The following is a 19564-nucleotide window of genomic DNA, read 5'->3' on the forward strand; positions in this document are numbered from 1 at the left end:
CGCGCACTCAGAGCAGCAGCAACCTCCACGCGCCGGCTCGCCAATCAGAATGCCCGTCGTCATCACGGAGCGACGATCGCGAGAAGAAACGGTTTCCCCAGGGCGGCGTTGCCATGGCGACTCCGGAGTACGCCGGCCTCGGGCTCGCGAGGCGGCCTGGGTGACGTAGTTTGCGATTCTTCCCAGTTTGCGGCGCTCTCCCGAAGGGAAGGACTTTATTTCCCATTGTTCCCCGCGCGCTCCTGCCTAGAGGCGACCGCAAGAGGAAAGCGCGCGTCTCTTTCCTGCTGCTATGGACGTCGTCAGGCACCGACCCGAACTGTACCGCTGGCGGCGTCTCTGCCGGCCCTCGCCGCGGCGGAAGGTAGGAGGCGAGGCCTTGAAAGCCCTTGAAGTCTCGCCGGTCTGCCGCCGCTTGGATCCAGCCTTTATTCGTCACTATGCGTGGTGGCAGTCCTGGGCACCGCTACCTGGGAGGAAGCCCCGTTGACTACAATGGGCTTGCTTCTGAGTAGACCTGCATAGGATGGGGCTCTGAAGCTGCAGTCTTGTCCACACTTTCCTGGGAGTAACCCCATTCACTCTAATGGGCTTACTTCTGAGTAGACAAGCATAGGATGGGGCTCTGAGTGGGGGTAAAATTCTGTTCTGTCTGCTTAAGGCTGCAGTGGAGTCATATTCAGAAAGCCTCCTACAAGCACAAAACAACAAAATCCTGTATGCAAACCAAGAAACATGCTAAGACTTTTCCCTGATGTGCTCATTTACTATAGGCAGTGATGTTATTTTGCATGGAGGAAGGATTCCAAAATATGGCCCTACTCTCTGAAGTGGAACAGGCCAGAAGTCTACTGCCTCAGCTTATCGAATCATCTTGTGTAATTTGTTCTGCAGACTGGCTTTTTCAATATCAGCCTATAGTGGCATTTCTTACTTTACTACATGGCTGCAAGACCTGGACTCTGAAGAAACATGATCAACAGAAAATAGACAGTTTTGCCACCCACTGTCTGTGTAAAATAATGAAAGTTAGGTGGTGGTATCAATGGAGAAATAAAGCTGTATGAATCCAAGCAGATGAGAAACCCCCTTCAGTGCAGGTTTTAAAATCCAGGTTGCGCTGTTTTGGCCGTACACTGTGTACGAACCTCCCACCTAGTCAAGCAAGTATATGATGCCACAAGTACTGGGAAAAGACCACGAGGAAGACCAAAGGAAAGATGGCTTGATAACATCCTATATGGCTTGAAATATGCAAAATGCGGTTTATTGACTGCCACACAACTTTGTCATTATCGCACTGGATGGCTTAATATCATTGAGGACACCATTACATTGTTTCAATGGGAATTTGTTTTATAACATGGCTGTTGACAATATGCAAAGTGAAAGGGTATTCAGTACTTTCAGGCACTGAGAAATAGTTTCTTGCAAGTCACTTCCAAATGTCCCTTCCAGCAGTGCTAAGCCCTGAAAGGGAACATGGTTGAAGGAGCTTCTGCAGTTGTTAAGCAACATAATCTTAATTGTATTTACTCAGAAGTAAGTCACAGTCATTTCAGTGAGAGATGAACACTGCAATCTTGTGCACACTTTCCAGGGAGTAAAGCTGCAATCCTAACCACACTTTCCTGAGAGTAAGCCCCATTGAACAAAATAGGACTTACTTCTGAGTAGATCTGGTTAGGATTGTGCCCTAAGTCTCACTAAACACAGTAGGACTTCTGAGCAAACTTGAATGGAATTGCACTATTCTGTAATGCAGAATAATAATTGCACTATTATTCTGTAATGTATTCTGTTTGTAATTATAGCCCTGGTATGCCTTCGGCCTTGTAAGGAAGTACAATCTTCAATTTAAACAAAAAGGTCCTTAAATATCATGTTAATATGAATGCTCAAGGGGTGAGTTGATGCTAAACTGTTTTTAATCTCTTTTGTCTCCCAGCCAAAATTTGATCCTGACAGTGTGGAGCATTGGATTAAGGTAAGAGTGAAAAGTGATGTGGTGTGTTTGTTTACTTATTCAGTGGGACTTCCAAAAAATCATCCTGGATAAGATTGGATTACAAGGTTGTGATCCTAATAGGACTGGCCCAAGGCTTCCTGAAGCCTGAGGCAGTATTCCAAGTGCTCTTCCCATTTAATGGGTGTGCCTCAGTTCTTTTTCAAAATCCAGGGAGTGGGAGGAATAGGGGACAGAGCAGAAGTATGAAGTAAAAAAATACCTCATTTGGGTTTTAGTCTCCAACTTTCCTCTTCATCATATTTCAGCTCTGCTGTTTCAGAAATCTTTAACTAAAAATGTCAGGAATTGAACCTAGGACTTTAGGTATGCAAAGCATGTTAATCTTACTCCCGCTATCTGCCCTGTAGTACAGGGGTGCCCAAACCCCGGCCCGGGGGCCACTTGTGGCCCTCAAGGCCTCTCAATGCGGCCCTCAGAGATCCCCCAGTCTCCAATGAGCCTCTGGCCCTCTGGAGATTTGTTGAAGCCCACACTGGCCCAACACAACTTCTCTCAGCATGAGGGCAACTGTTTGACCTCTCTTGTGAACTGTGGGATGAAAGCTCCCTCCACTGCTTGCTCTTTCACATCTGTGATGCAGCAGCGGAAGCAAAGGAAAGGCCCGCCTTGCTTTGTACAAGGCATTTTATAGGCATTGAGCTATTGCAGGACCTTCATTCGTTAATATAAGTTCATCATTAATATATTCATTTATGTAAACTTATGTAAATTTATTCAAATTTTAAATGTAAATTAATTCTTTTTTCCCCCGGCCCCCGACACAGTGTCAGAGAGCTGATGTGGCCCTCCTGCCAAAAACTTTGGACACCCCTGCTGTAGTATATCCAGCTGTATCTACAGTATTTTTCTGTATCTCATTCTTTTCTTCTTAGAGAGTGGAGCACGCCTCTGAATTTGCTGTTTCTGAAGCCCTTTCTAATAAAAAGTCATCTTATTCTCGAAGTCTTCATGGTCCAGCGCTGGATTTGGAAACAACAGAGCAGTTGCAAGATCATGATGAGGCATATGTCGAAGGTATTTCCTAACCATGATACTGTTAGCTCCTTTTGATCTAGAGAGAACAAGCGTGGTCAGCCTTTCAACTTTTGGGGTCCTGGACCTTTAACAATTGTGTAGAAGAGGGAATTTCAGTAGGTGCAGCTTGTCATCTCACAGATGACAAGGTGCACCTGCTGAAATTCTCACCTCTACACAATTGTTAAAGGTCTAAGAGCCGTGAAGCTGAAAGGTTGACCACTCCAATCTAGAAAAAAACTTGTAATCATCCACCTGCAGTCACTGGCCACATACTGTGTGCTGTGTGAGGTGCACCCAAAAGCACCTTTGGCATTTTTGAGATGGTTTAATTGGAAAATAAGAGACATGCACCCTGCTGTATTGCAAACTGCCTTTTGAGAATTGCAGCTCCAAGGTGTACCTGAAGTTTGCTGGAGATTGACTACTTGTACTGCTATTGGGGGTGGTTGTCAGTGGTCAATTTTCTGTTATAAGGAAATGTTATGTCATCTGAGGCTTTTAGTTTACCAAAAAAAAGGGACTTAAGAAGGGACATGTTAAGTTTTATACATTTATGCAGTATATGAAGAAAATGAATAAGCTGAGAAAGTTTTCTCCCATTTTCATCACTTAACCTGGGATCATCCATCCAATGAAACTATTTGGCAGGAGATTCAGAAGAGTTGAAGTACATTTCACAGTACTTAATTCACTTTTGTAATTCACTAAGGGCCCAATCCTATCCAATTTTCCAGCCCTGGTACAACCACAGTGCAGCCCCAGGGTAAGGGAACAAATGTTCCTATTCCTTAAGGAGGCCTCTGTGACTGCTGCCCCATCACAAGATGCAGTGCATGCCCTATTGGCACGGCTGCACCGGCCCTTGAATATGAAATCCCACTGGATAGGATTGGGCCCTAAATTGTCACAAGGTATGATGTGTATAAATGGCTTTAAAAGGAGATCAGACAAATTCATGGATGAAAAAGCTATCAATGCTCCTAGTCTTCACATTCAGAAACATTACGCAGGATGCCTCTGAATACCAGTTACTAGCATGTAACAGCTAGACGAGAAGTTTACCTTCATCTTGTGCTTGTGGGCTTACCAGAGACATCTTAGCTACTGTGGAGGATACTAACCTTGATAGACCTTTGTTCCCACCCAGCAGGTCTTGTTATTGTTGATGGCTATATAAATGTCATCAAAATAAATAGTCTCATCTGACCCCATTTTCCTTGTTGATCACTTTCATCAATGTAGCTCAGGAGCTTCTCAGTGACTGGATGAATTCAAAACTGAAGTTAGAACTGGCAAGTGATCAAGAAGACACTGCTGAAGATCCATCTGCTCGCTCTGTTCCTTCTGGGGAGCCCTCTGTTGGTTTTCAGAAGTATGAGAAGTTTGATGGTGAGAGAACTTGATCTGATTTCAAATAGGGCAGTGCAACCCTAAGCAGTTTTAACTGGGATGAATTCAGAATGAGTCTTAGGAAACTTACTCCCTAGTAAGTGTGCTTAAGGTCACAACCTTGAATTTGGAAAATATACTTTCCAAGAAAATAATATGGTGATGTGTTGAGATTGTTCTGTTTGTGACACATAGTGACTAAAAATGCTTAGGGAAATCTGTATTTGCTTTGAAAATTAATATTGATTGAGCAGTACAAACATTACAAGCAAAAAGCTGTAGTAACGAAATATCTTAGTTTGCATTTCTTGTAAAAACAAAACATTCCCTTAACTTTAACATGTGGATCTGAAGTATTTCCCTTGGTACTGCTAAAAGAATGGTGTGTGTAAAAAAGCAAAAGATGTTATAAAATAAGTTTATTTCTGGTTTGCTCTGCTTGGAAATGCCTTGTTCTGTATCTTTGAAATTTTTTTCTCTCCATTCACACAGGTAGGTGCTCTTAGCCCAACTGATGTTTTCCATCTGTGTGTGTGTATTTTTAGTCTGTGGTTGTGCCTTGTGTCTTTCAAAAAATGCCTTTTATTTGTTTTTAGTAATACATCCATGATTTAAGCTTTATCAGATATTGTGGGGGGAAAATGAATGTTGATATTTTTCCATGCGCTTGCACATATTATGTAAGGAAACCGATTGTCAGGTAAAATGTTTTTTCAGACTATTCCAGATACTTCCCAGTAAACGTTTTTTGGCATGCAAGTGGGACTCTTGCAGGCTGGGGAAAATGTTCCTCAAGGCTCTCCCGTAGTAAGCTTTTTTAGACCTTTTTGCTTGGTATTTAGAACTCCTCTTGGCAGCTGGTCTGGTAGTCTTCCCCCTTAAACTGCCTCTTTTCAAGACCATGATTTCAGTGAACATTGTGAACATGATGATGTCATGGCTCCATGTAGTCAATCTGATTTGGCCACAGTCTGAAGAAACGATGCCAGTTCAGAATGAAAGTGATTACTATTTGTTGCCCTTCCTTAAAAAAATAGCTCACAAGGGGCAGTGGTTGTAGGGGCAAAAATGTTTGTGAAACACAAAGTTGTATAGTCTTCTAAATAAAATCAATAAAAAATGTTCAAAGTGTCAGGGCCTCCAGAGGCTAAGTGTCAGCTCCCTTATTAATCAGTTTGCCTTTGTGGATTTTAAAATACTCAAGTTAATTGTTCTAATAATACCATATGAGGAAACCTGTTCTCCCAAATACTTTTCCATGTAATGTTAGCAAGATAAATTACAGAGAAAGGAGCATATGCCTTTCAAAGTGTATAAACACTTCAAGCAATTCACACTTTTCATTGATTTGGGTCATATAGCCCTACAGGGATTTTATTGCAGTAGTTTCTCAATCTTTAATATGACCTATACATTCTAGATTTGTATGGTTATTTGGAACAAGAAATGGAAAGTACCGCAGTGCAAGATTTTTTGCAGCATCTCTTGCAAAGTGAAGTTGTGGACAGTGGTATATTGGAAGACCTTAGAATTGAAGATTTCAAGGAGAAGAGGAAATCCAGGGACCCACGGATTACCATGGAGCTGAGGCATAAGCAGGTGAAGAAAAGAAGCATTATTTATACATTAAAAACCCTTAACTTGGAGTAGAATGACCTTTTGGTACACTGGTACAATTGCCAAAAGTATTGGAGTATTGGATGGAGTATTGAAACATTTTGTCTCAGGCTACAATCCTATCCACACTTTCCTGGGAGTAAGTTCTCTTGTACACCACAGTACTTACTTCTGAGTAGATATGCATAGGATTATGCTCTAAGTTGGAGTTTACTGATTGCTTGCTGTGCTGTAGTTCAGTTGAGATCAAAACTAAATGCAGGTGGGGCCTCTGTATCCTCTGTATCCATGGATTCTGAATCTGGCTCAATACAGGTCCCCCGGACTTGGCCCAACCTTGCCCTACGTTTTTATGCCTTATTCTGAGATCCGGGGAAGCCCCTAGAGGGCTTCTCCATGCCTCAGAATGCTTTATAAGGGCAAAAAAGTCACTTCTGGGTTTTTTGCGGGGTTTTTTTTTTGGCCAAAATGGCCATTCTGAAGCCCTCAGAGGCCAGAAAGCCCTCCAGAGGTGACTGGAGCACCATTTGCCTCCAGTGGGTTAAAAGGGGCTGAAATTGCAGATTTCATTATCCACGGTTTTTGGTATCCATAGGGTCTGAGAATGGATCCCCTGTGGATACCAAGGCCCCACCAGTACCTGATAAATTGTCTTCTGTGGATGATATCAGTGTGTATTCAAGGTCCTCTTATCCCTCACCATGTATTTTTGTGTGCTGCAACAGAGGCCAGTTTTTAGAATACCATTGCACCCATGACTTCCATTTTTTATTGTTTTTGCCCAATAGTTTGTAAGCCCACATATTAGCTAGAATTTTGTACGTGCTGGTTGTGGAGGAAATGATCACATGGAGATATGAGGAGATTTCACCATTAATCATCCGCACAGCTTTTGTCCTCAAGGATTCTAAGGATGCCACTGTAGGCATGTAAACTGCAAGAAGAGGATATGTGTGGGACTCTGGTTCATACATTCCATTTGTCCATGCAACTGTCAGAACAGATGTCTTTGAAAAAGAACATACTCATTTGCAAGTATGAATTGGTTTTGAATAACACATTTAAATTCTATTTTTACTCTAGGAGTTCCAGTAGTATAAAACAATGAGTTATTGTCTTTGCTCTGAACTTTTGCTTTGTTTGTGTTCAGGTAAAAGAAAAACGTCTGAGGCGGCAGCAGGAGTTAGAGCTTCAGAAACAAGAGAAAGCCCTGAAAAAAGCTGCAGTGTCAGAAGCCCAGAAGCAGCTCCAAGAGGAGAACAAGAAGAAATTGCTAAAAGCTAGGAGGGAAGAAGAGGAAATTCAAAAACAGGTGGTGATGCTAAGAAAAGAGATGGTCGAGAAAAGGCACATCATGGAAGAAGCACGTAAAATGTAAGCTTAAGAGAACATGGTTAGTTAAGTACATTTTAGGTTCTGGCCATGGTTTGATGATACAGAAATCTTGTTGAAGCTTAAGCAATCTTAAGCTTCAGAAATCTTGTTGAAGACAGGCTGTGGTCAATGCCTGAATGGGAATACTATGTTCACTCTCTTGAATTCTAGGGATATATATGTAATTAATGTAAATATCCTGTAACAAAGGTTCTGCAAATTCCTCCAAGCTTAGTCTCTGTCCTGTCCCATCCCTGTCTTCAGCTCCTGGACACAGTGAAATCTTATTCTGATTTTGAGAAGTTGGTGGAAACTGCTTTTTCTGGCTCCTAGATCTTCTCAGCTTGCAGTTTGAAACAACTATCCAGGAAAGCTCAATGGCTACCTTCGTTTATACTGTACAGATTAAATCAGGAGCCAAAACATGTTTATTAAGGATGTCCTACATTACATAATCTTTCTCAAAATTATGAGAATGCCACTCAGTTCTATGCATGCATACTTGGAAGTCCCATTAAGTTTAATGAGCTTTCTTCCAAGAATTTTTTTAAAGATCTCAGTCATAAAATTTAGGCATCACTCCATTCAAGGGCCAACATCAAAAGGTCCTGATGAAAAGTCAAATACGGAATGTCTTTTAAGTGCAGTTAAAAGAAAGTGCAGTTTTACTCTTCATTATGGGTTTAGCAATGTGAAGCAGTTGCTTTATGGGCCAGTGGTCTGACTCGGTATAAGGCATATGTTCATTTTCCAGCTGCCTTTGTAGCTTAAAACCATTATACTGCCACTGTTATTAAGCAATATTTGAAACAATGATTTTATACAATTTCTAACTGATATTTTCTTTTATTTTTATGAAATGTAATTCTTTGCTATATGATATTATTAGAACAGTACTCTTTTGAACTATGTGATATTAATGCACTGAATATTACTGGTGTAGGAAACAGTAAGAGTGAGAGATAATGTAGATTAAAAGTTGAGATGCCATAGATACCCCATATTCCAGACCTAAACGTAAAGTCTTGAGAACTAATTTAGAGTGAGATGTGCTCTCTAATATTTGCCTTTGACTTCTCATGAATTTTTTTATTTTTAGGGAAAGGAAGCGGCACAATTTGAATCACATGCAGAAGCAGGTAGGAGTTGGCCTGCCTCTTGCTGTGCCAGCCCATCTGGATTGTGAGAAAGAACAACAAAGGAAGGAGAAACAAAGCAGAATGCAAGAACTACTGAGCAGGATTGACACTGCAAACCATAAGGTGAGAATATTCATCCTCTGTTTTATCCCAACTTGGGTTTTGGGGAGCTCTCACTCAGCCAAGAAACTCTGCTCATCAGGCTGTCTTAATACATGTAAAAAGCAGTCACAGAGATCGCAGAATGTTCCTTAAGAGCTTAAGGATTGAGAAAAGGCAAAAAAGCATTGTTGGTAGCAAGTGAGCTGATGAATGGCAAAGCTGGGACTTGCTGTAAAAACCACCTCGTACATGGAAATACAACACCATGGCTTAATTCAGATGTAACTCTACATCATAGTCTAGTGTTACAAGCATGAACTTTGGGTTCATGCACTCTTTCTCTGATGGAAGGGAAGGGAGGAGCACTTGTAATGATAAACAAGGCCAGTGTCACTTTGGCTATGCACATATGCTTCTTTTCATCTCCCTTCTTTAACAGTCAGTGAAGAGTTGTATCTGTTCTGGCTTTGTTCACCTGAGTGCCTACTCTCTAGCTGGGAGATCCCACTTGCATGCCCATGTAGCTACAGTGATTTATGTAATTATGGTGCCACAAAGGTAATGAGAAAGTATTTAAAGACCTGAGTAGATCTAAGATATTTTAAAGGTTTTTAAAGGGAGAAAACTTGAAACAGAAAATGACATTTCAATAACTACCCTTTGTTACTGTCACACTTAAGATTATTTCGGACAAGGTGAAGGGAGGAGCAATCTGTTATGAAGGCAAGACAGGAACAAAATGTTTAGTTTTGTATTTAAAAGGCTCCTGTTGGCGCCTTTGTTTTCAAATCAGAGAGTTTGTGATACTGGTGAAGACGAGAGGTATAGCATCAAGTGAGCTTGAAGCACCTGCTGCTGTCTTCAGAATGTTGGACTAAGAGAACTGGAATGACTGAGCAGTGAGTGTCATGATGGTATATAATTATTTCCTTAATCTTAATAATGCAGTGCCTTCAGAAGTACTTTTCTGCCTGGTATAAGGTTATTCTGGATCTCAGGCTTAAGATGGGAAAAGCAAGGGCCCTTGCTGACTGGAAGTGCCAACTGAAGGCCTTGCGGGCCTGGAGAGACTACACATGGTCTCAGAAATTGGAGCAGGAGACTCAGAAAATGGAGAACCAACTTCGGGACCAAAACAGGTAGTAGCATTTAACATGATTTCTCCCTTTGGAATCTTCAACTCAAAGCAACTGTTTGACTTTACTTCATGTCATGGCTGGCTCTGCTGGAAGTTATGTTTTAAACTGTGAAGGCCATACTTCCCTGTGTCCCTCCCACAAAGCCTACCACGGTTAGCATAGTATAAGCTTCTATAACTACTATTGCGAAGAGTAAAACTTGTCAACTATTTCTGATGATGTTGTTGTTGTTTGTGTTTTTCTTCTTGGACCTTGCGGTATGAGCCTAAACTCACGGTCTTGATGGTCACAAAACCTTGATAAGTAAATGCCATTTTGAAAGAATCTATTCTTTCACTGATTATAAAGTAGGAATCTGATTGCCTAATGCAGGGATAGGCAGAGTAAGGCACATGAGATATATATGGCAGCAGGTGTGCTTTGGGCATTGAGCAGAAGACTGCCTGAAGAATGCGAAGCAGGAGCAGTCTTGGTTGAATTTTGGATTGGTGACTGAAAGTTGGTAAAACTGTCGTGAGACGACAAAGCCAGAAGGAGTCGCTGTTTATAGCTTGGCCAACCTGAAACTGCTCCTTTTGGAAGCTTGGAAGGCATATCCAGATGCCAGTTGTGACGACGATGCCGTGAAGGATTCCATCTGGAAGAGAAAGGTTCTGCGAGCTGCCCGTAGAACAATTATTGTAAAAACTCATGTGTGCTCTACTACGGAGCTTTGTAAGCTGTCTTAGGCATTTGCTTTGGCATGGGAAAGATGGGATATAAATTTATCAATTAAATGAATGATCTGAGCCATGCAGTCTTGTATGGCTGTTGCATGATAACTTGCCCATAGGCTAGTCATTTCAGAGAAGGCTTTTTGCAGGCAGCATATCCTGAGTTGCTTTCCTTGGCCTAATGCCTCTGATGGGGAGTATACCCAATTGAGCTCTTTTAACGCCAGCCTCTTTTCTGCTCAGTGTTACTGCAATAGTTATAAAGCTTGTAATCAACAAGCAGGAACACGTGTTTACACAAGTAAGGGCGCAATCCTTACAACTTATGTCAGTGCTTTCCAGTACTGACATAAGGGCAATGCAGCTCTGAGGTAAAAGAACAAACATTCCCTTACTTTGAGGAAGCCTCAGTGAGTGACACCCAGCTGCAGGATACAGCACGCGTCCCATTGGCACAGCTATGCCAGTGCTGGAAAGTACTGACATAAGGGGTTAGGATTGCGCCTTAAGAGTCATAACTCTTTTACTTGAAAAAAAAAGAGCTATGACTCTTAGGCTGCAATCCTTACCTCACTTTCCTGGGAGTAAGTCCCATTGAACACAATAGGACTTACTTCTGAGTAGACCTGCTTAGGAGTCTGCCCTTACTTTTGTAAACACATGTTCCTGCATGTATTTTTTCTTAGTCTGCATTTGCCCATTTTGTCTGCTAAAGGTATTACTGGAACTGAAACAGTTCTAAAGTCTAGGTGGAAATTCCAGGGTAGGTTGTGGTGGTGGGTCCCATTAACTTTAATGGGCATGTTGTTGTTTGTTTCAGAAAAAAACAACTGGCTACAGAGTTTAATCACAAATGCATTTTGCGCCGTTGTTTTGTTGAATGGCAATGCTGGAGCCACACAGAAGTGGAAAAGAGAGAGCTGCAGTTGAAAAAGGAGGAAACAAAGAGGAAAATGGCAAAGTTACTGGAGGGAGTGGTGCAAGGGAAACTTGCTATGGATGGCTTATTGGATATCAAAAAAATTAATGAGACTAAAGATTTCCAGGATCAACCTGTAAATAAATCACAAAGAGTAAGTCACAAAACTATAAGAAACTGCATTATGTAGTTAGATCCTTGGTCCATCCAGCATTGTCAACAGTAACTGGTTCTCCTGGGTTTCTGACAGGGATCTCCCAGCCTTGAGTAGAGGTGCCAGGGAGAGAACTTGAGACGTTCTACCTGCAAAATTTCATAGGATGTTAGAAATGGAAGGGACCTTGGCGATTATGTAGTTCAACCCATGCTCAGTATAGACAAATACTGCAGTATCCCTGGCAGTTGACTGTCCAGCCTCTGCTTGGAGAGAGAGACAGCCCACTGCTGCATGAGGCCGTTTTGGTGGCAGACAGCTTTTACAGTTGGGAAATTCTACAGTTGGGTGGATAGGATATGGCAAAGGTGTTCTCCAGTGGAGCACTCTCTGAGAGGCTCTGGGAGCAGTTACAGCTTCATATATCAAAAATGCTAGTTGAGTGAGAACTGAGATTTTGATTTTTATTATTGGTAAAAAGCATTTCATCCTTTTTCAGGAGGAGCCCTCAACTGCAGAAGTTGAAAGAGCAAATTCCTCTTCTCCAGAAACAGGTCAGAAATTGGATCTTCATTCACCAAAGCAGCCCAAATGGGCATGGCAGGTCACCCTGAAGCATGCTGCTTTGAATGCACAGGACCGGGCCATGTTTAGAAATCAACTGCAAAATTCCACACAGCGTCTCGTTACCCCCAGTCAAAAAGTGGGTCCTGCCTTCTTGAGACCCTTTGAACATCGTCATGCCTTCCAGCAGCAGCTGATTGAAGAACAGAGGTGGCAACTTCAAGAGCAGCAAAAGCTAATTCTTGAACTTCGGGAAAACGAGAGGCTGAAGAGGGCCAGGGAGGATGCTGAGCGAGCTACAGCTGTTACTATGGTACTTGACAATCCTATTCCAAAGACTAGGGAAGAAAATCAGAATCAATCAAATTACAAGAATACACAGCCCTTAAGGTAAGAACCAAGAACACATAGATCTAGTTCTCCAGTGTGTCCACACAGTATCCAATTGGGGTAGCGGCCTCAAAGCAACACTGTGATGCTTTGAAACTTATTTGTGGGTTTGTTAGAAGATGAACATTGCTAAATGTGGTGCAGTATTGTTATACATGATTTTAGAATGCAAAAGTTTTGTCTTCCTCCCAAGGCAGTTGGTGTTTCTCTGTGAAGGGGAAGGGCACAGTATAGCTTAAAAAGATACCAGCTGATATAGGTGGTGATAGTGACGCTTCGTCTTGCTGGGATATAAATCTGTTAAATAAATTTCAGCGGATTTACATATGCTCCTCCTTTGTGAAGGGAGGACTGTAGTTAACATGGCTTTACAGACTAGGAGAGTAGGTGGTTTTTTTATTTTAAAGAGAACTAATCACTGATTGTTTTGTATTGCATAAATGTCTTCCTTCTCTAGGTGAAATGTTTGCTTTCTTGCACTGTCTCTTTTTCACTGCCTGATTCTTTCAGGTCAGAAAATCACCAACCAGCTGCACAAAGCAGGAAGAACCTGAAGGTGCTTTCCTCACCCCATCCCATACTCAAAGGTATAATCCTTGCTTATGTCCATTCCTGGGATGCTTGTGGGAAGTTCCGGTAAATGAACAGACAATGCAGTACAGCACATTAAGTCAGTGGGGTCACAACCCAATTTTGGATGGTTCATGAAACTGACAGGGCAGATGAGGCTTTGTGCATCAGGGGTTAAACAACCTGCTACTTGTGTCTGCTGTCCACTGATCTTTATAACCACAGAGACTTTAGCTGCTGGTAAAGTGAAACATTTTTTTAGTTGGGTTCCAATGCTGAAAAATTTGACAATTGCTGCATTAGGTTAAGGAATGACAAAGCATCACCAGATCTTCACAATTCAGTATTAGTTCAGGCTCTGCCCCCAAGATAGTTGATTATATAGCTTTCAGAGCTTTTTCCAAAGTGGTGTGAACTTACACATGATGAGTCACAGTGTGAACATGTGTTGCTTACTGGGTGACCTTGGATGAGCCACTGTCTTCTCTGTAAACTGCCTCACAGAGTATTGTGAAACCTGAACTGATGTTGTCCTGCTTGCTACCTCTTGCTCCCTAGGATCTTCCATGAGACTCCCATGACTTTTACAAAGACTTGTTTTGGTTAACCCCATCTTGGTGACAGGGTTTTGTGTCTGGTGTAGCATAGAGAGGGACAGGTGTTCAGGATGGTTGAATACTAGTTAGGATGAATGACTGGGATGAGATCTAATTCTGTCTGAAATGGATGTAGGAAACCATCAGTCACAATACACATCCATAATACCAGTAAGTTCAGTCACATTCTGTTCCTCCTCAGTTCTGCTCCATTTTCTGACATAATAGAATTTTAACTACCTTGTATTGGGGACTACAGGATAATGTCACCATTTTGTCCTGCACATCATGTTCTCTGTCTCTGTAGCACTGTCATGGTAGAATGTTAAGCTAAGTGGACCATCGGTCTGCTGCAGCAGGGCAGGTTTTTCTTTTTCATTGGTATTGTGAGGTCAAGTCAAGTACAACAAACAGAATGATACATTATCTGTGTCCCAAAGCTCCATTTGCTTTAATGGAGCAATTCCCCTTTTGCCTCAATTCCCTAGCCATGGAAGAAAGGGCAATTCAGCGAGCAGAACGAAGGAGGGAACTGGAAGAAGCAAAGAAAAAACGAGAAGAGGAGAATCTGGTAAATAAAATTGAATGCTAGCCTTGAGTCTTTTCTTCCCATGAGGGAAGTTTTAGGTTGTTGTGGTTGGAGAACAAAAAACAGAATGAAAAGCAGAGTAGTATCAAGCCAGGTAAAAATTAGTAAGAAAACCAAAGGTGCAGGCCCAGTATCTTATCTGAAAATGAAAACCAAATTCTTCATGGTAAAACGCTTCATGGTCTGCCTCATAAGTTACAAGGTATACCATGAAGCATTTTATAGAAGTTTGACAAAGTACTGTCTTATTTTATAGAAGTTTGACAATGTACTGGATCAGATTGAAGTCCATCTAGTTCTTCATTTTGTTTTCAGTGGCCAGCCAGTTGCCTCTCTAGAAGGAAAACAAGCAGAGCATGATGATGGTAGCCATCTCCAGTTGTTTGTCCCCAGTGTCTGGTACTTGAGGAGTATACTGCTTCTCAGCCTGGAGATCTCACTTTGTTTTCATGGCTAATCACTGTTATTGTAATTATTAAATTAACATTAATTATTGTTATTAATTATTAATAACATTCAGGAATACAGAAGCATGCATCAATCTGTTGATTCAGGGTAAAGGAAAATCATCTTCTTGTATCCTAGAATATCTGTGCGTAATAGAACTCGGCAGGCCCAAGACATTAAGCTTCTATTGTCTAGATTCTTATGTTTTAAGACTGTTTAGGCAGTCATCTGGTTTGCGGATTCTCTATTCCTTGGCTGGGGATAGTTGAATTCAAATGTGGTGGGTTTAGCTCGCTTTGTTCTTTTTCTCCATTTTCAGGTCAAGATGCAGGCTGCAGAGGAGGAGCGTCAGAGGCAAGAAGCAGCAGAAAAGGAAGCTCAGCTAGAAAAGAGGCGGGAGGAAAGGAGACTGCAGAAAATGGTGAACTGAATATTGTGAACTCATTTCTGTTTCACACCTCTAGCAGTAGAGAGTGCACTCATTACTAGACAGTCAGTGGCCACTTGGTGATAAGTTGGGGGTGCGACTCTAATCTGTCTCTGTAAAGTGATATTCAGAGGTGAAGAAACCACCTGCTTTTGTTCTCCTCTTGTAATTGCCATTCCAGTCATTTTATTTTTTCGGAACTTTATTGGCAGTCACTGATATAAGCCATCTTCATGTCCTCATGTAACAAAGTGAGCAGGGCTAGTGTTGTTGTGGGCTGGGTTTCCGATTGTTGTTTTTAAATTGGTAAGCAATTGTTCTTAATGAGTAGACACATCATATAAATGGGATCTCACAGTAAAAAACTGTTGGATCATTCAAAATTATATTTGTGTGTGTGATGGTCTTGTGGTGAGTCTGGCAGTGAAGCCATTGCACCATCTAATAGGTGCCTGTGACATTAGCACAGTCTCTATTCCTGTAGAAATGGATGTGTGACTGCTGCACCAGCTAAGAGAAGAATTGCTGTTAACCAGCAACTGCAGTTAGTGGACCTGCGTGTGTGTAAATAATTACTGAAAGTGAAAATATTTTGATGCTGTACAGTGTCTGGAGAAGTTCTTAGTTGCTACTCTTAGTAGCAACTCCCTCATTACACTACTAATATGTTTCAAGACCAAATTGAAAATATTAATTTGATGATGATGTGTCCTGGATGAATGAATGAATGAATTGGATCTCTTCTGTTTCCTTAATCATGCAGAAGGAACTGGATAAAAAGAGAAGACAAGAGAGGGAGCAAGAGCTCCTGTCAAAAGCCAAGGCACATTATGATAAGGTTCTTCTCAAAAAATGGGGTCTGGAGCCCTGGAAAAGACTAATAGAACAAACTCAGCAAAATTGGGTGGTAAGTAAAAATGTTGCCTCCTTGTACACTTGCCTAAGAACTCCTCAACCAGCTTCCCACTGTTCCTCAGGATATCCACAGCAGGAGTGTGAAGGGTCCAGTCCATCAATAAATGTCTCTGCAAGCAGCAGGAAGGAATTACTTCCTCCTCCCTATCTCTTCTGATTTGCTCATACATCATGGATGTGCTGACTATGGGAAATCCTCTGTCATACTGTTTCTAACATGGGATGTGAGTAACAACCAGGGTGAAATTTAAAAGGGTAAAGGAAATGACATGGATATAACAATGCAAAAGGTGAGTCCTCAATGCATGCGTACTGAGTAATGCAAGGTAATTTCTCACCTAATGTTTATCATGGGTAATCTGTTAGATTTCATTTTGGGCTAGCTTTTTATCAGCAAGATATAATCAAGCACTGTATTATGTGGGTATTTTACCTTCTGTTTTATTAGGCTGTGATTTTCATGTTGCTTGCCCTTAGGATGAACTAGAAATAGAACCAATAAATAAATAATAGTCATCTGTATTCACACCCAAAGTCAGGAACCAGGGCTGGCCCCAGGAACAGTGGGGCCCAAAGTGGAGCACCATATGGCCCAACTCACATGCACCTGCGCTGAATGCACTGAAGGTGCAAAGCACCCAGAAATAGGTGATGACATGCTGATGTCACTGCCAGATGCTTGCAGGAGGTCCATTTTGGGCCGTTCAGAGGCTAGACATTTGGGCAGGTGGGCTGACATTGCTCTGCTTGCCATGCCATGCTGTTCCATGCTGAGGCATGGGCAATTCCATGCAGGGGCAATTCCATGCTGAGGCCCCTCTGAAGCACAGGGCCCAGTTCTGCCAAAATGGCCTAATTGCCAAAAAGCTGGCCCTGTCAGGGATATTTGTGACTCTGGTCACCAATCAAGAACTTGCTGTTTATTTCATATCACAAGTAGTGAAGAAAATGCAGTCTATTATTAAACCACAAAGTGGAAAGGTTTGCATGCTTGCTCTGAAGACATGACGTGAATGTGGAATTATGAATAGAAACAGCAAGACTGTAGGTTAGTGGTGATGGAAGCTTAAATATTAAGTCTGAGTAATGTTGCAGTGGGACTTCCATGGCTACAGCTCTCAGCAATCAGTTCAGAAACTTTTGTGTTTGTCTTTCTCTCCTGTCTCTGTGCTTAGATGGCTCAAAGGCATCATTGCTTCATATTGCAAAGGACTTGTCTGCTTGCTTGGCTTCATCATATCCAAGAGACCCTCGCTAGGAAAACAGCACAGGCTGAGGAGCTTTATTTCTCTTTGCTACTGAGGAGGTTTTTCAGGGTCTGGATAAAGGTGAGCAAGGGAAAAAAGTTTATTCCTAAAACAGCTTTTGAGTCTGGAGCTACATTTCATAAGAACATAAGAACAGCCCCACTGGATCAGGCCATAGGCCCATCTAGTCCAGCTTCCTGTATCTCACAGCGGCCCACCAAATGCCCCAGGGAGCACACCAGATAACAAGAGACCTGCATCCCGGTGCCCTCCCTTGCATCTGACATAGCCCGTTTCTAAAATCAGGAGGTTGCACACACACATCATGGCTTGTAACCCGTAATGGAATTTTCCTCCGAAAATTTGTCCAATCCCCTTTTAAAGGCATCCAGGCCAGATGCCGTCATCACATCCTGTGGCAAGGAGTTCCACAGTTCAACCACAAGCTGAGTAAAGAAATATTTTCTTTTGTCTGTCCTAACCCTCTCAACACTCAGTTTTAGTGGATGTCCCCTGGTTCTGGTGTTATGTGAGAGTGTAAAGAGTATCTCTCTATCCACTTTATCCTTCCCATGCATAATTTTGTATGTCTCAATCATGTCCCCCCTCAGGCGTTTCTTTTCTAGGCTGTAGCCTTTCCTCATAAGGAAGGTGCCCCAGTCCAGTAATCATCTTAGTCGCTCTAGGCACACTTCTCTAGGAGTAAGCCTTACTGACTACAGTGAGACTTGCCTCCAAGTAAACAATACATAGGACTGCAGAATCAAACTGCAGACTTGGTTGACAGATTTTAATCTGGGCTGCTATGGACTGAGGAAGACTTGTTTCACTTACCAGTAGGTTGTGGAATAATGAAGGTGGGGATATGTGGAGTTATAGGCCAATCAGCAAAATTCCTCACAACCAATGTAGCGGTGATGTGGCACTGTGCTGTTATATTCTTGGGCTGTGACTTTACAAAATGTATTCCTGTTTAAGGACTGCTTGAGGGCACAGACTGTTCAAAGTCTAGGTAGAAATGGGTCCTCTTTATCTGTGGATTTTGGACCTGCAGATTTTATCCATAGTGGATCCCGAATCAGCGGCTGAAGACCAACTGAACATAAGAACATAAGAACAGCCCCACTGGATCAGGCCATAGGCCCATCTAGTCCAGCTTCCTGTATCTCACAGCGGCCCACCAAATGCCCCAGGGAGCACACCAGATAACAAGAGACCTCATCCTGGTGCTCTCCCCTACATCTGGCATTCTGACTTAACCCATTCCTAAAATCAGGAGGTTGCGCATACACATCATGGCGTGTACCCCATAATGGATTTTTCCTCCAGAAACTCGTCCAATCCCCTTTTAAAGGCGTCTAGGCTAGACGCCAGCACCACATCCTGTGGCAAGGAGTTCCACAGACCGACCACGCGCTGAGTAAAGAAATATTTTCTTTTGTCTGTCCTAACCCGCCCAACACTCAATTTTAGTGGATGTCCCCTGGTTCTGGTATTATGTGAGAGTGTAAAGAGCATCTCCCTATCCACTCTGTCCATTCCCTGCATAATTTTGTATGTCTCAATCATGTCCCCCCTCAAGTGTTTCTTTTCTAGGCTGAAGAGGCCCAAACGCCGTAGCCTTTCCTCATAAGGAAGGTGCCCCAGCCCCGTAATCATCTTAGTCGCTCTCTTTTGCACCTTTTCCATTTCCACTATGTCTTTTTTGAGATGCGGTGACCAGAACTGGACACAATACTCCAGGTGTGGCCTTACCATCGATTTGTACAACGGCATTATAATACTAACCGTTTTGTTCTCAATACCCTTCCTAATGATCCCAAGCATAGAATTGGCCTTCTTCACTGCCACTGCACATTGGGTCGACACTTTCATCGATCTGTCCACCACCACCCCAAGATCTCTCTCCTGATCTGTCACAGACAGCTCAGAACCCATCAGCCTATATCTAAAGTTTTGATTTTTTGCCCCAATGTGCATGACTTTACACTTACTGACATTGAAGCGCATCTGCCATTTTGCTGCCCATTCTGCCAGTCTGGAGAGATCCTTCTGGAGCTCCTCACAATCACTTCTGGTCTTTACCACTCGGAAAAGTTTGGTGTCGTCTGCAAACTTTGCCACTTCACTGCTCAACCCTGTCTCCAGGTCATTTATGAAGAGGTTGAAAAGCACCGGTCCCAGGACAGATCCTTGGGGCACACCGCTTTTCACCTCTCTCCATTGT

General features: G+C 42.4%; 1 protein-coding gene across 1 annotated transcript in view; it reads left to right on the forward strand.

Moving 5' to 3' along the window:
• The first annotated feature begins 259 nt into the window (after positions 1 to 259).
• The window catches only part of CCDC191 (coiled-coil domain containing 191), a 29483-nt gene continuing 10178 nt past the window's right edge, over positions 260 to 19564 (forward strand). Inside the window, exons 1-15 of the mRNA XM_066620756.1 lie at positions 260 to 364; positions 1949 to 1987; positions 2902 to 3043; positions 4289 to 4435; positions 5856 to 6034; positions 7203 to 7426; positions 8526 to 8688; positions 9616 to 9806; positions 11340 to 11592; positions 12092 to 12546; positions 13057 to 13133; positions 14201 to 14283; positions 15068 to 15169; positions 15939 to 16082; positions 17266 to 17418. Coding sequence (XP_066476853.1) covers positions 293 to 364; positions 1949 to 1987; positions 2902 to 3043; positions 4289 to 4435; positions 5856 to 6034; positions 7203 to 7426; positions 8526 to 8688; positions 9616 to 9806; positions 11340 to 11592; positions 12092 to 12546; positions 13057 to 13133; positions 14201 to 14283; positions 15068 to 15169; positions 15939 to 16082; positions 17266 to 17418 — 2424 coding nt within the window. The 5' untranslated portion in view covers positions 260 to 292. The remainder of the gene's footprint in view (positions 365 to 1948; positions 1988 to 2901; positions 3044 to 4288; positions 4436 to 5855; positions 6035 to 7202; positions 7427 to 8525; positions 8689 to 9615; positions 9807 to 11339; positions 11593 to 12091; positions 12547 to 13056; positions 13134 to 14200; positions 14284 to 15067; positions 15170 to 15938; positions 16083 to 17265; positions 17419 to 19564) is intronic.

This window comes from Tiliqua scincoides, chromosome 3 (assembly GCF_035046505.1).
Source record: "Tiliqua scincoides isolate rTilSci1 chromosome 3, rTilSci1.hap2, whole genome shotgun sequence".
Classification (NCBI taxonomy): domain Eukaryota; kingdom Metazoa; phylum Chordata; class Lepidosauria; order Squamata; family Scincidae; genus Tiliqua; species Tiliqua scincoides.